This window comes from Hipposideros armiger, unplaced genomic scaffold (assembly GCF_001890085.2).
Source record: "Hipposideros armiger isolate ML-2016 unplaced genomic scaffold, ASM189008v1 scaffold_13, whole genome shotgun sequence".
Lineage (NCBI taxonomy): Eukaryota > Metazoa > Chordata > Mammalia > Chiroptera > Hipposideridae > Hipposideros > Hipposideros armiger.
Window position 1 is genome coordinate 4,663,612 of NW_017731363.1, and position 15,047 is coordinate 4,678,658.

The 15,047-nt window shown below is 41.8% G+C and overlaps 1 protein-coding gene across 5 annotated transcripts in view; it reads right to left on the minus strand.

Moving 5' to 3' along the window:
- Positions 1-15,047, minus strand: part of SH3KBP1 (SH3 domain containing kinase binding protein 1) — a 353,239-nt gene that overhangs the window by 156,267 nt on the left and 181,925 nt on the right. For 3 of the 5 annotated variants that reach the window (XM_019667284.1, XM_019667300.1, XM_019667308.1), the window contains one exon: positions 9,207-9,336. In XM_019667284.1, the coding sequence (XP_019522829.1) occupies positions 9,207-9,336 (130 nt within the window). Of the gene's footprint in view, positions 1-8,555; positions 8,616-9,206; positions 9,337-15,047 lie in introns of all 5 variants that reach the window. The other 2 variants (XM_019667291.1, XM_019667278.1) reach the window with 1 other exon arrangement.

Here is a 15,047-nt window from a genome sequence, read left to right on the forward strand (position 1 = left end):
AGCTATTTCATGAGCTAGGCACCCCAAAACTAAATAGTAGCAGTCCTTTCAGTGTCAGAAAAAGTAAGTGTAAGAAAAAGAAATCAGTATTTTGATAAAGTTCCTCCAGGTATAACAAAGCCTCCTGGTGTTCTTCCCCAGGACCAAGTCTGAGATCTGCGAGATAGACCATGGCCCTGATGTCTCTGAGTAGCCAAGCGTTTCTGCAAAGTCTCCTGTGCATTAGCAGCAAGGCAACTGGAGATGGAGGCTGGCTAAGGATGGGTGAGGACACACACTTTCTACCCAAAAAGCAAAAGAGATGTGCAACTGGAAAGTTCGTGAATGTGAGTGCTGTTTATTTTATTGGGAGAAATACTCTATGGTCACTATTAAATATTAGCACTTGAAGGCAGTAAATGCTGGAAATGGAAAGAATTTTAAAATTTCAACACAAAATCATATGTTTATACTAGCCTCTAATTTTGCGTAAAATTCTGTTTTATCTATTTGCTAATTTTTATAGGCGAGGGGCACTGAGCAATCTGTTTCTTACAGCTAATGAAATACAGTATATTTGTATATTATAGGATTGGTTTGTCCCAAGTTTTAAAAGGCCATCTCTGGGGCAGCCAGTTAGTTCAGTTGGTTAGAGTGCAGTGCTCATAACACCCAGGTTGCTGGTTCGATCCCCACGTGGGTCACTGTGAGCTGTGCCTTCCACAACTAGACTGAAACAACTACTTGACTTGGAGCTGATGGGTCCTCAGAAAACACACTGTTCCCCAATAAAAAAAAAGGCCATCTCCATATCTCCATCTTTGTCTTAGCTTGACAAGTCATTAAAGTATCAGTACCTAAAATTCAGAACTGCAGAATTAGGAAAATAAGAAAGTCAATCCAAACTGAAATCTTACCATTGTTAATGGTTATAGAAGGAAAATGCAAACTTTCTTCCTCTGAAAATTATGGGAAATAGCTGAAAATGTTTCTGTGGCTAAAAGACAGTTTTAATAATAATAAAAAAAATCTACCAGAAATAATTTTTAGTTTTACAATTATTTTAGAATCTGAGAAATTAAGTAATATCCAAAAGATACTAGAAACAGAAAAGACAATGTGAAGCCATATATATGTATATATATACATATATACATATATATACATATATATACACAAATTTGAAATTCAGCAATAGTCACATCGGAATTTCTTTGCCTCTGAGTTTAAATAAATCTTATAGATTCGGGATATTCTCTGATTATAATTTGATATAATAATATATCAATACAATTTATAATTAGTTCTATTCCACATTTAGTCAATACTAGCATGTGTGAAATTATAACTGAAAAGGTAATTAATTAATCACAATCTGTGATAAGGAATAAGCTAAACTGCACGCAGATTTGAAATTTGTCAGGTGCTCTGTGAGAGGGTGAACTACAGGCCATAGTGGAGGCAATACCAATGTGTGTGGAAGGCCTGCATATAATAGTGGCCTCATCACTCACAAGCTAGGCCACACCCAGGACTTAATTTCATTGGGCTATAGTGTTCTCATCTGACACCAGGCTAAATGATCTCTAAATTCCTTTCCATTCCTCACATAAGATTCTGCTTACACTATTATTGCAACTACTTAGATGTTTTATTTCTTAAAAACCTAATTTACTCAATTTTTTTTTCACTATTGATCTGTTACATGGGAGCCCATTTCATCCTCTTTTTTTTTTTTTTGGTACCATTTTGCAAGCCCTAATGAGTAAGGAGATCTAGGAGATAATCATCAGTGGCTGCTAACATTCAAAAAGAAAGACAGCCAGGGCTGGCCGAGTGGCTCAGTTGGTTAAGAGCTCGCTCAAGAGTTTGAGCTCTGAGCAACAGCGGTTCGAGTCCTGGCTCGAGCTGAGTTGCCGCTGAGCTGCCAACAGGTGGCAGGATGGCTTAGCTAAAAAAAAAAAAAAAAGAAGAAAAAGAAAGACAACCAGACATTATGAGACTCCAGAATGACTATATATTACCACCTCTGAAGCAGTTTTGAAATATACATACATACATATATATATATATATATATATATATATATATATATATATATATATATATATATCTCAAACCGGAATTTAATCAAGCCCTTAGATCTAATTATCAATTTATAGAAATAGAGAGTAAATGACATAGCAGAGATGAAATCAGCAAAGGTATACAGTGGGAAACTAATGGACAATGGACCTCATTTGTTAAGGAAAAAAAGGAAACATGGAGGAGGAAAGTAGATTCAAAGAGACTTGAGACATATCAATAAATCACAATTTATGTACCTTCTTTGGATGCAGGTTCAAACTAACAAACTGTATTAAAAATAGAATGCTATTGGTGGAAAGTGAACACTGACTATATGTTTAATTACATGGAGGAATTACCATTATTTTTTGGTGTGATAACGGTATTTTTAGACACCCTTTTATTGATACATATTGAAATACAATCGTGTGTCACTTAACAATGGGGATGTGTTCTGAGAAATGTGTCATTAGGTAATTCTGTCATTGTGCGAACATCATGCAGTGCACTTACACAAACCCACTGCCCACCTAGGCTGTATGGTCTAGCCCAGGGGTCGGCAAACTATGGTTCGCGAGTCACATGCAGCTCTTTGGGTACGTGCATGTGTGAATTTTTCTTATTTTAATAAAGATATAATTAATTCTATTACTTGTTATAATATTACTTTAAATTTTCCTTATTTGTAAAAATATATTTATGGCTCTCGAATAATTTTTAAATTGTTGTGAGGGACAGGATTGGCTCTTCTGTCTCAAAAGTTTGCCGACCCCTGGTCTAGCCTATTGCTCCTAGGCTATAAACCTGTACAGCATGTTACCCTACTGAGCACTGTAGGCAACTGTAACACAATGCTAAGTATTTGTGTATCTAAACATATCTAAACATTAGAAAAGGTACAGTAAAAATAAGGCATAAAAGATAAAAATGTTACACCTGTGTAGGGCACTCAGCATGAATGGAGCTGGCAGGACTGGAAGTTGGTCTGGGTGAGTTAGTGAGTGAGTGGGAGTGACTGTGAAGGCCAGGGACATTACCGAACACTACTGTAGACTTTATAAACACTGTCCCACAAGCCCGCCTCTTGCTTCCTTCTGACTGGGTCAGAAATAGAACATCAAAGTCGCTGATGCTGCTGGGCTGATTGGAAATATAGGGGAGAAACTGGCTGGGTGAGGCGTAAGTCACCATAATAGTTAGTGACTGTCAGGTGGGAATGCAAGGTGGCCTGAGGACCACCGAGAATAAGGAATCAAGATGGGGCCGGCCCAGTGGCTCAGTTGGCTAAGAGCTCGCTCAAGAGTGCGAGCTCTAAGCAACAGGGTCGCCAGTTCGATTCCTGGCCCGAGTTGAGCTGCCACTGAGCTGCCAACAGGTGGCAAGATGGCTCAGCAAAAAAAAAGAAAAGAAAAGAAATCAAGGTGGAGAACTAAAGGAACATAGGGGATTGTCATGGCAATGTGGTTTTGGCTATTGCATGTTGCATCAGTGGTCAGATTAAGGAACATGGAGAGGGTATAGAACTGAGAACTCAATATTTTGACTTCGGAAATTTGTTTCTGGCTCCATTGACACTGTCTGGAACAAGGGGCTCTCTCTGGCATTGAACTGATGGAAGAAATAAAACTTATCTATGTTTTACATGATTACAACCCGAAAATATTTCCAAAGTACAGGGACAAGCTGGCTCCCCACTCTACCACAGAAAGCTTTTTCTAGCAGTGGCACTTAGTACTTGTTAAGGGAGCTCCTGAGGACCTGTGTCCTTGTACAGGATCTTAGGTCCCCATTGAAGATTTTACAGCAATGTGCTCTGAAGACCATCAGGTGAGATCGGGAGGGGGGGGCAGGGGGGCCTGTGGCGCCCTCTGAATATGTAGTGCTGGGGGGACAGGCTCCTCTGTGCTGAAAATCAGTGGATGACCGTTAGGAGGTCATCTGTGCGCTCACAATTGAGGTGCTGTGAGTGAGAATCTATTGCCAAACGCCATAGATATTGCTCCCATTAGAGAAAAAAATTCCCCTGAACCACATAACCTTCCCTTTCTTACAAGAAATTCAGCTCCAATATAATCTTATGGGACCAACATGGTACATGGGGTCCCTCATTGACTGAAATATCATTATGCGGTGCATGACTGTATTTATGGATAAAATTATATGATATCTGGGTTTGCTTCAAAACAATATGGGGAAGGATTGTGTAGTGGTATAACTACAATGAATTGGACATAGGCTGACAATTGATGAAGTTGGGTGAAGGGTACACAGGGCTTTGTTATACTATTCTCTCGACTTGTGTATACGTTAGACATTTTAGATAATAAAAAGTTTATTAAAATCTTTTTGAAAAGCCCATTAAGGTTTCATAAGTTCATAAGGTAAAGATGTTTTCAAATTTAAATATGCAGCAAAAAGTTTCTGCTACTACGTGACAATGAATTTTCTTATCTGAGATAAAATGTTTAAGTCAACATATCAACCAATACAATTGCTGTAACTCTTTCCTTGATAGATTAGATTACCCTGAACAAAGATCTAAAGTTTATATATTTTCATAATCAACCACTATAATATAAAAATGCATCAGGGTAAAGGAAAAACAAGTTCCAGCAATTCGCACCTGTCATTCAAAGGTAAAAATCAGAGTAAGAAAGGACTCAGCACGCATTTGTTGAACACCTACCATGTGTCTAGCTGTCATGGCACACTTCCTTATAAATATAATGTAATGTTTCTTCTATTGCATTCACCCATTGGTTGAAAAAACTTGACTAACTACCCTCAAATACTTTCTGAAAGCAGAAATGTGAAGAGTAAAAATACCAAATAAGCATGTGCACATACAAGCGTATGAGTGTGTGTGTGNGGGGGGGGGGGGGCAAAGAGATAAATAAGGATACACTGTACACAAAATTTTCTTCACATGTACCAGGACACAGATTTTATCTGTCTTAAAAACTTTACCCTAATGTCTGCTAGCCTTTAAATTACGAGAATTTTAATATGTCACTAAGATCTCTAAAATTTACCAAAATGGCAAAAACATTAGGAGTTTAACTTACTCCCAGGGCCCTTTACTAATTAAACAACCTCTGTGAAAAGTAACTGTAATTTATGAAGAATATTAGTGGGCTGCTCAAACAAAGACCTTGATTAAGTACAGATGAGCTCATACCCCAGTAAAAAGCTAGATGTCTTTTGTGCATTATCTATACTTGTCTTTCTCAGTTCTATGATGAAAGTAAATATGCCATTTTTTTTCCTTCATTTTTTTTTTAGCTGAGCCATCCTGCTACCTGTAGGCAGCTCAGCAGCAACTCAGCTTGGGCTGGGCATGGAACCGCTCTTGCTTAGAGCTCAGAGCTCTTAACCAACTGAGCCACTCGGCCGGCCCTTAAATATGCATTTACTATAGTTACGCTAGATGTTATCCCAGGGGGAAACTGGGTGAAGGGTACACAGGAACTCCCTGAATTGTTTTTTAGGTAACTTCCTGTGAATCTATGAATATTTCAAGTTTTTTTTTTAAGTAAACCACATTGAAAGTACTAACACCATTCTCTGCAGGGGGCAAGGGGAGGGGATAGGCAGATTCATTCTAAAACCAGAGGTTCCACTTAGACAAGTCCTACCAGTATACATACATAATTTCTGCACACGGCCTCAATGATTATATAAACTTTACCATAAAAGGCTACTGAACACCCTGTCAGAACACTGGGAGATGCTATTTCTCTTTCTTTCGGGGGATTATTTTGATTTAGCAAGCTATAGGAACATTATCACATCTGCTTTCCATGAAGCCCTTTGTGGCCATCATCGTCCCCACATCCCCATGGGACTGGCGCCTCTGCCTTTATTATATCCCACTGCTCTTCAGACACCTGGCTAGCAGAGCACCTGGGGCGTGTTCTTGAACTTCTGCTGATCTGTGCAGCCCCTTTCTGCAATGTGAGCAGACTGAAGGTGGGGACCCTGTCTGATTTGTTTCTGTCCATCTTCAGCGCCTTGGTAACAACGGGCTAAAAAATGTTTGCATGAATGAATGAATGAATGAATGAATGAATGAATAAAGGGGGAGAGAAAAAAGGATGGATGGATGGATGGATATGGACAGACAGATGGAGAGGTGGATAGATGGGCCCTCTTCTCCTTAACTGTATATATGGAAGATTACAAAAGCCATGTAGTTCTTACCAGAAGCACCTAGCCTTGTTAGGAGACCATGCAACTCCAGAACCTCAAAAATCCCTTGGGGCGGCCAGTTAGCTCAGTTGGTTAGAGCACAGTGCTCATAACACCAGGGTTGCCGGTTCGATCCCCACATGGGCCGCTGAGTTGCACCCTCTACAACTAGATTGAAACAACTACTCAACTTGGAGCTGATGGGTCCTAGAAAAACCCACTGTTCCCCAATAAAAGAAAAAAAAAACAACTCCTTCAACAAGGGACAGATTCTGGGGTAATTAAACATGGCTGCTGGCTAATGGGCTCTCCTGGTCCTGCAATGAAAGGCTTTTAATTGAGTAAGTGTGGGGAGGGAAGTCTGTATAAGAAAAGCAGCCCCTGGCAAGCATGTAAAGGAAGGCTAAGTGACTGGGGAGACCATTGCATTCAGCCTCCTAACCTCCTGCCCCAGGAATTCCAGCACCATGGGTTTTCAGCTGAGCAGGGTCAAACATCCATATTATTGACCTAGAGCAAGAGGAGAGTTTATTTCAATAGCTCCAAAAATACAAAAGGCATTATTTCTCTGACTCTCCAGCTATGAGAGCATAGCTATCATGGCAGAATACCAGAAGATCAGGGTTCTCCCAACGAGGTTGTCCAATAACTCCCTAGATCTCCTTTTCTGCACCAGTGGAGGAATCTCAAAGTAATTTCCAAATGCTGATAATGCTTCAGTGAACATGGTATCAGTCGGTATGTGAACAGCCTCAAAATACTAACTGGTTATGTCCCAAGAGTTTATCATAATTAACAGTGAGAATGACTTTTTATAGAGGGCCTTCTATGGGTGAGGTGCTTTGTATACGAGGGCAGACAATTAAGTTCGTGAACTCATCCTAGAAAAACTGCTACATACCTCATTGCTGAATATCGCTATGGTCACCATCAAAGTACTCCCCTTGGGAAACTATGCACTGATGCCAGCACCTAGTCCACCCTTCAAAGCAATTTTGGAACTCTTTTTCTGGAATGGCCATCAGAGCTGTTGTCATATTACCCTTGATCGTCCTCAGTGTCATCAAAATGTCTTCCTTTCAATATTTCATTGATCGTCAGGTACAGAAAAAAGTCATTGGAGGCCAGATCAGGTGAGTAGGGCAGGTGTTCCAATACAGTTATTTGTTTTCTGGCTAAAAACTCCCTTACAGACAGAGCCATGTGAGCTGGTGCATTGTCGTGATGCAAGAGCCATGAATTGTTGGCAAAAAGTTCAAGTCGTTTTTGTCTAACTTTTTCACACAGCCTTTTCAGCACTTTCAAATAGTAAACTTGGTTAACTGTTTGTCCAGTTGGTACAAATTCATAATGAATAATCCCTCCGAAATAAAAAAAAGCTTAGCAACATCGTTGCAAAAAGTTCGCAAACTTACTTGTCAGACCTTGTACATTATTGCCAGTGGAACTCATAATGCACTTCACCACGGAAGTAGTGGTCTAACAACCCAATTTGTTCCTCCCTCCAAAAAAGCCCATTTAATCCACAACTTCCCTGAGGTATAGTATTGTTATTATAGGACACAACTACCAGATACAATACCATTCTAGTGTACAAAGGGAGGCACTAGGCAGTTAGAATTCTAATATACAGTTTGGGAGCTATAACAACTCCCATTATCATTGGGGTCAAGGACACTTTCTGCCCTCCTGGTGGTACTCATCAGCTGGGGCATGTTAGCAGAGCATCCCCTTGTCCCAAGCCAGAGAAGAAAGTGGGAAGTCCGAGATGTTTCATTTGCTCCAAAATGACCTGTCCTTCCTCCCATAGACCCTAGGATAGCATGGGGTTCAGGGATGGGGGTGCATCCCAGGCTTAGGCAGTAGAGGGAAAGGGTTTAGCTGAAGCCCCTGAGCCAACCAGCCAGCACTTGCTGCTTCTATGTATGACGGGCTATATGAGCCACAGATGCTGACACACCAAGTGAAGGAGATCGCCTGAGCACTTCTCCGGAAATGGTTTTACCTCCAAATCAGAATTCTATCCAATCATAATACTGGTTAAATAACAGAAACAACTAACTTGGGAGCAGCACTCAAAGTCTGATTTTTCCAAATGGAAAAGAAAGCTGTTTAAGAATTATATTGACAGGACAGAGCTGTCCTCGTCTTGTTAGAAAGGGAAGTCAAAACCCCAGGTAATGCCGCACCACTATGACACAGTCAAGCCTTTTACGACATTCATGCCAAAGACCTTGGCTCAAGACTGCACAAGAGATACACAGACGCCCACGCAGGAAGTTGGGTTAGCGACTGGGAGAATAAAACTTCCCGGTCCTGACCTTTTGCTCCGTGAGCTGGAAAGGGCAGCAGAGAAGCTGGAGGGAGGAGAGCTTCAGGCCCTGGAGAAAGAAAGACTTGGAGTTCGTTCTCACCATCACAGAGAAACACGCATGTTCACCCACAGTGGGGCTGGGCTCTCAGCTGTCTTGTCATACTTTTAAGGGAACTGGCATGCACTCGAACTGAACACAGCACTTCTCCCCAACAATGATGTGTGTGTGTGTGTATGTATGTGTGTGTGTGCGTGTGCACATGCGCGAGCCACTCTTCCCCAAGTTCCTCAAGGGATGCTGAGAAACATAGCAATCTCATTTGCTTATAAAATAATTATCAACTTGCAGTGAGTAACACTTTAGAAGTATGTGGAGGCACAGCAACACGGGCCACCCATGGGAGAGTATTACCATGGCATGAAGGCTGATGGTCACCTATCCAGGGATGTACAGAGTATACGCCTGCACACACCTTCAGGTCACACCTGTACAATGATAAACCTACTAAATTGCATGGGTTAAGGCAGTAAAACAAAGAAAATACTAGTGAGCTTTTGTCACAGCTGCTTGGCATAGGCTACAGAGCAGAGGGGAAGCTGCAGCAGCACCCACTGGTGCCCCCACCCGCTTCCTGCGTGGCAGGGGGGACGTCCTTACTTGATTTGGAGAGCTGCTCATCTTGGGAAATGCTGAGGTCATCTGACTCCCCCGACAGCTCCTTGATGAAGTTGGAAGGAAACATTCCAGTCTTTCCATTGAGAACACCTTCCCACCATCCTTCTTCCACCTGCAGAGACGCAAACACAAGAACAGAGAGACAGGGACAAGGTTAGATGCGGCACTTTCCAGTTCCCTCTCCCATCTGTGTGGTGCATAGTACAGAGCGCACACAGGGAGAACTGAAGGACCCAAAGTTTACATGTTAACAGGGAACAAGAAAGCAGACCTCAGAGTCTTGAGATTCAGCTTCAGGAGTGGGGGGTTTAACCTGGGGCCATAAATGCAAGTGGAAAAGAATTAACACTTTATGTTCATTAACCTCAAACTGAAATTTGGTACTTCCTTTGATTACAAATGTCGTTAACATACCACAATAATAGTAGAAGGACCTGGTGCTTCATCACCAAACATATCACAGACATTTTCATATCACATCATAGATGCTATGGGTATCTCACGATATCATCTGCACTCATTGCTACTTTGAAGTGGTGGTAGTTACCACATCTGCTGGGAGACCTTGGTATTTAATGTATTAATAAGAAATTACTGGGCCAGCCAAGTGGCTCAGTTGGTTAAGAGTACATGCTCTTAGCAGCAAGGTTGCTGGTCTGACACCCGTATTGGATGATGGACTATACACCCCCCCCCACAACCAGGTTGAAAGCAGCGATTGGACTTAGAGCTGAGCTTGCACCCTCCACAACTAAGATTGAAGGACCACAACTTGACTTGGAGCTGATGGGTCCTGGAAAAACATAATGTTCCCCTTCCCCAATTCCCCAATAAAAATCTTTTAAAAAAAGAAATTACTTATTACTTATAATAAGGAATTACACATAGATTACTATATCAACATTCGCTTTTACAATAGCTTGATAGCTACTTCATTATAAATGGTTCTCTTTGTAATCTTATGTTTTATTTTATGCATTTAAAACCATAATTTACAAACTGAGAAAGGCTTTCCCAGACTATCTAAACTAACCAGACAGCCTACCAAAAACAGTTAAGAATCCCCAGGCTAAGAACTCAATCGGAAGGTAGCAGGACTCCCTGCGGGTTTCTGGAAGGTTCTAAATTACCCTGAGATGAGCTGAAATGGGATGAAAGGGGGGAGGGAGGGCAGCCTGACTGTAGTGGGGGAGTGAAGAATGGATGGGGGGGGGCAATAAAAATGGAGAAGGTTGGGCCGGCCGAGTGGCGCGTTGGTTAAGAGCTGGCTTGGGACGCCAGAGGGCCCCGGTTCNCACATATGAGGGCCAGTGACACTGCCCTCTACAGCTAAGATGCTGAACAACGGCTCAACCTGGAGCTGGGCTGCCTTGAGTCACCGGCGACAGCATAGGTTGCAGCCCCTGTGGCAGTGGGTTGCCATGGGCTACTGTGTGTAGCCAGCAGCTACCGTGTGTAGCCAGCAGCCAGCGTGAGCGGCCAGCAGCCACCGTGAGCGGTCGTCCAGAAGCCGGTGACTGATCTGCCTCGCCCGGGAAGAGCGTAATGATGGTGCCAACTTGGGCCAGTGAAGCGACGTCCTCTACAACTAGACTGAGGAACAAAAAGACAGCAACTTGTCTGTTCCCCTTCACCCAACTCCCCAATAAAAAATTCTTTAAGAAAAAATGGAGAAGGCAGGTATAGATCTGAAGCCTTCTGAGGTATGAGCTGATCTTTAGCGACCAATTAACTGGGACAAGAGAGAGAAGGTTAAAAAAGTCTTCGTAAGATTTTGTGATAGAGCTACTAACAGAAGGCCAGAAGTAAAAATAGGAAGTTGGCCTCTTAGAGGAAAATAACAGGGCATTTAGAAAATAAGCAAGTATTAAGTTACCAGGAGTGTGGTATACCAGAAAGAGACCTAAAAGGTCTGGAATTTTTTTACCACTCATATATATTACCTACCCAAATCAATAAATGCAATTTAAAAGCTAAAAACATTAAAACAAAAAAGAAAACAATATTAGAGTCAAAAGCCCAGTTCACATACTATCCTGAAACTCAGCAGTCGTATGACTTTATTCAAATTTCCTACCAAACGAAATCCTGATTTTCCTATCTGTACAATGGGGATAATTAATATACTCGATAGGCGTTAGAGGTAAATGTATTATGATTGTACACTAAGGGCTAGGGATACAGAGCTGTACAGGACATGTCCTTTTTTTCCCCTCAAGAGGTTGATGACATACCAAGGTAGAAAGGGCACATGGTTTAAAGAGGGGAGCAGTCACTAAAAACTAGCAATGCAAAGTAAGTAGGTGAGAAAATGCCATGACTCAGCACAAACCAAACTTGGTACCCAAAGTCAAAGTCACTGAGAGCTGCGATGCTAAAGAAAGGCTTTGAGGAAAAAAAAATCAAAATTAATGTTGGCCTTAAAGAGTAGAAATGACAGATAAAAGTAGGGGAAGGGGTATAAGACATTCCAGAAAGGGGGAAGCTGCTAGGGCCTGTGACATAAGGACGATCAGAATGGTGTTCAGAGCATTTGTTAGGGAATGCATGGAATACAGACTAGCAGAGTGGCGATTATATCTGTGTGATCACAGAATCTTCCAGAAAGAATCCAGACAACAGCATCCATGCACAATGGTCCCAATGACTATTCAATACCAAATCATGGCATTTAACAGCATTTCAGTTGAAAGCATTCCATGTTTCTATGCCAACTCAACTGATATGTATTATTCGTTCAAGGAGCTTTTTATAGGATTAGAATGGTTAGGAAGACTCACCATGAATCTGAATATAAATAGTCACGGGATTTGTAACGTGGGGTCCTTTGTGCTTGTCCTGAATAAGGAAGCATAAAATGACCTTCTTTCTCCTGCAACCACAGGATAGGAGGGAAAAACCAAGGGCATGGACCACAAATGAGCAGTCCCTGGCGTAATCCCTGACAGCACAGGGCGGCTGGGCCAATTCCATTTGATTCCGTTTGACAGTATCTAAAAGTTTCCTGTTCCCAGTAATAAGCAGCTCCAGCCAGATCCCTGAAGGAAGTGCTCCTAATACATGGGATCAGCAGGCTGCCTGCTGGGAAAACGGGGGTGTCTTCACCTCGCCACACCCCCAGATGTCTGTATCACTGTCACAGCACAGTCTGAGAGGAACAGCCAACAGGGAAATGACAGAGGTCGATCATTAGCCACGGGATGAGCGGAGGGGCGGACTGCCCCTCCACTGCTCATTGCCTGGAGGGTCACTTCTCATTGCGGGCGCCATGGGCAGGGGGGTCTGGCCCCAGTACCAGTGAGAGCTGTTCAGTGCTATTTCTTCCTATAGCCTGCTGCTTTGGTTGCAAGATTCAGGCTGGAGATAGGAGAAAATGATCCTCACCCTCACACTGTCCGTCTTCAGAGATATTCTAGTTCAACTGCCTGTATAAAAATGAGGACATTGAAGCCCAGAGTGATTTCATTCAGTCGTTCATCCTTTCATTCACTTAAAGAGTAAAGCACAGTCCCTTGCACAATGAATGAATGAATGAATGAACAGCAGAGAAATCACTGGGGGAAATCCTCCATAGGGGCCTATGAAGCCCTGGTTCCTTCACAATAGGATTTTCCCTTCCTCTGAGGAGCAAATGGGACAAGAGATCCTGACTATATTGGCCACTGTTCTTAATTAGGTACTGCCATGCCTAGGTCTGTGTACCCCACCCAGTTCCACCACTATTTAATGAGCACCTATCCTATGCTGCCCTAGGACCTCAGAACAGACTGATTGGTGAACAAAACTGACAAAGACCAAACTCACAGATACAGAGAACAGATTGGAGGTTGCCAGAGGCAGGGAGTGGGGGCGGGCGAAATGGATGAAGGCGGTCAAAAGGTACAAACTTTCAGTTATAAGATAAATAAATCCTGAGGTTGTAATGTGCAACATGGTGACAATATTTAACAATACTGTATTGCATATTTGAATGTTGCTAAGAGAATAGATCTTAAAGTTCTCATCACAAGAAAAAAATATTTGTAACTATGTGTGGTGATGGATGTTAACTCATTGTGGTCATCATTTTGCAATATATACATGTATTGAATCATTATGTTGTACACCTAAAACTAAGATAATGTTGTATGTCAATTATATCGCAATAAAAATTATTCAGAAATAATTAAATGAGAATTTCAATAGTGGCCCTTTGTCCTACCTGTGTGAAGTGAGGTAAAGCATTTTGAAGATTTTAAAACACTACAGAAATATTAAGAGACTCCTCTAAAGATTTTTTTAATTGCGGTATACTTCGTATAAATACACAGATCTTAACAGTACAAGTCGATCCACTTCCACAAATGCATATACCTGTGTAACACACACCTCTATCAACATACAGAGCATTTCTATCATTCCAGAAAATTCCCTTGTGCCCCTTCCCAGTCAATCCAGCTCCAAGCAACGACTAATCTGATTTCTATTACCTATTATTGATTTTGCCTTTTCTAGAACTTCATGCAAATGTGCTAAGACATAGTTTTACCTTTTGAATATTGCTGAAAAACTGTTTCCAAAGAACATTTTTCTATTAGTGGAATTAGTGAAAAAAAATTATTTTTCAGGGAACCACTTCCTGAAGGCATAAATACCTACATTATTTTCCATTTGAATTGCTTTAAATAACTATCCTGGTTGATTTGTGGACAAGGAAAGCTGGTTGTGCCAAATATAAACAAATGTTATCTAGGTCCTAAACAGCTGGGCCAATATTTTCCCCCAATTCCTGTGTAGTTCATTGTCTGATTACCTCTTTCTGGCAGGGCCAGAACATTCCATACACACAGGAAGTTGATTTTTATTCCCTCCCCTCATTCTTCTGGGAATAAGCCTATTCCACATGAGAGGGGCCCCTCAAAAGAAAAATATAAGAACACTTAAAGGTAAATGATTTAAGAAAAGACATAAAATTTCTATTTAAGATTTAAGCAAACTCTGCCCAACAAGACAGAGCAACATCCATGATTTTCCTCCTAGTAGAAAGGGTTTCTGGTAGGGCCTGTACAGACATCCTGCAGCAATGCTTGGGAGTCCTGTCCTGCAAAACAGCTCCAGGCTAGGCTACGGGTCCCCAAATTCCTAGATGACTCTGTGCAAAGGCCTTACTATCGTTCCAACTTGAAAATACAAATAGTAAATCAAGCCAGCAAGATAACGTTTCTGATGAATCAAGATCCTGAAGTGCTGTCCAGTCACTACACCCAGGTGAGAAAACTATCAATGGAGATGGGTTGATCTTAGAAAACACCTATGTAAGAAATTGTTAAATGGGGGTATTCCTTTAAAAGTTCAGTGTGGGCAGCACTATAACTTTTATCTCAGCCGCATTTGATGGCATCTGCCAGCTCCGGCTTCCTATACTCCACACCCGTCCCCGAAGGTTCATAGGTCATCCCCAACTTCAGGGCAAGGCTGTACTAACACCCTGTCCTCCTTCCCCGACACTAGCCACGCTCTTCACACAGTGCGGCCTGTGCTTGCTGAATTTATCCAAGTACTTCTCGCCTTCCACGTGCCCCTAGTGAAACATCACCTATTCTAGGAAGCATCTTCTTCACCCTCACTGAGTAGCCCCCATCCTTAGGTGCGTCCAAAAGTCATTCATTAACATAACAAAAGACACCTTGATCAGCCTCTTCACTTAGGAAATTCCAAGGGTTTTAGGAGCAATGTGCCAGAATTGGGCCAAAAACCAAACACATATTTCTTATTATAAATCACAATATCACAACTCCCCATCCAAACTGACAAAGGTTGTCTGATTGAGTTCAAGTTTTGGAG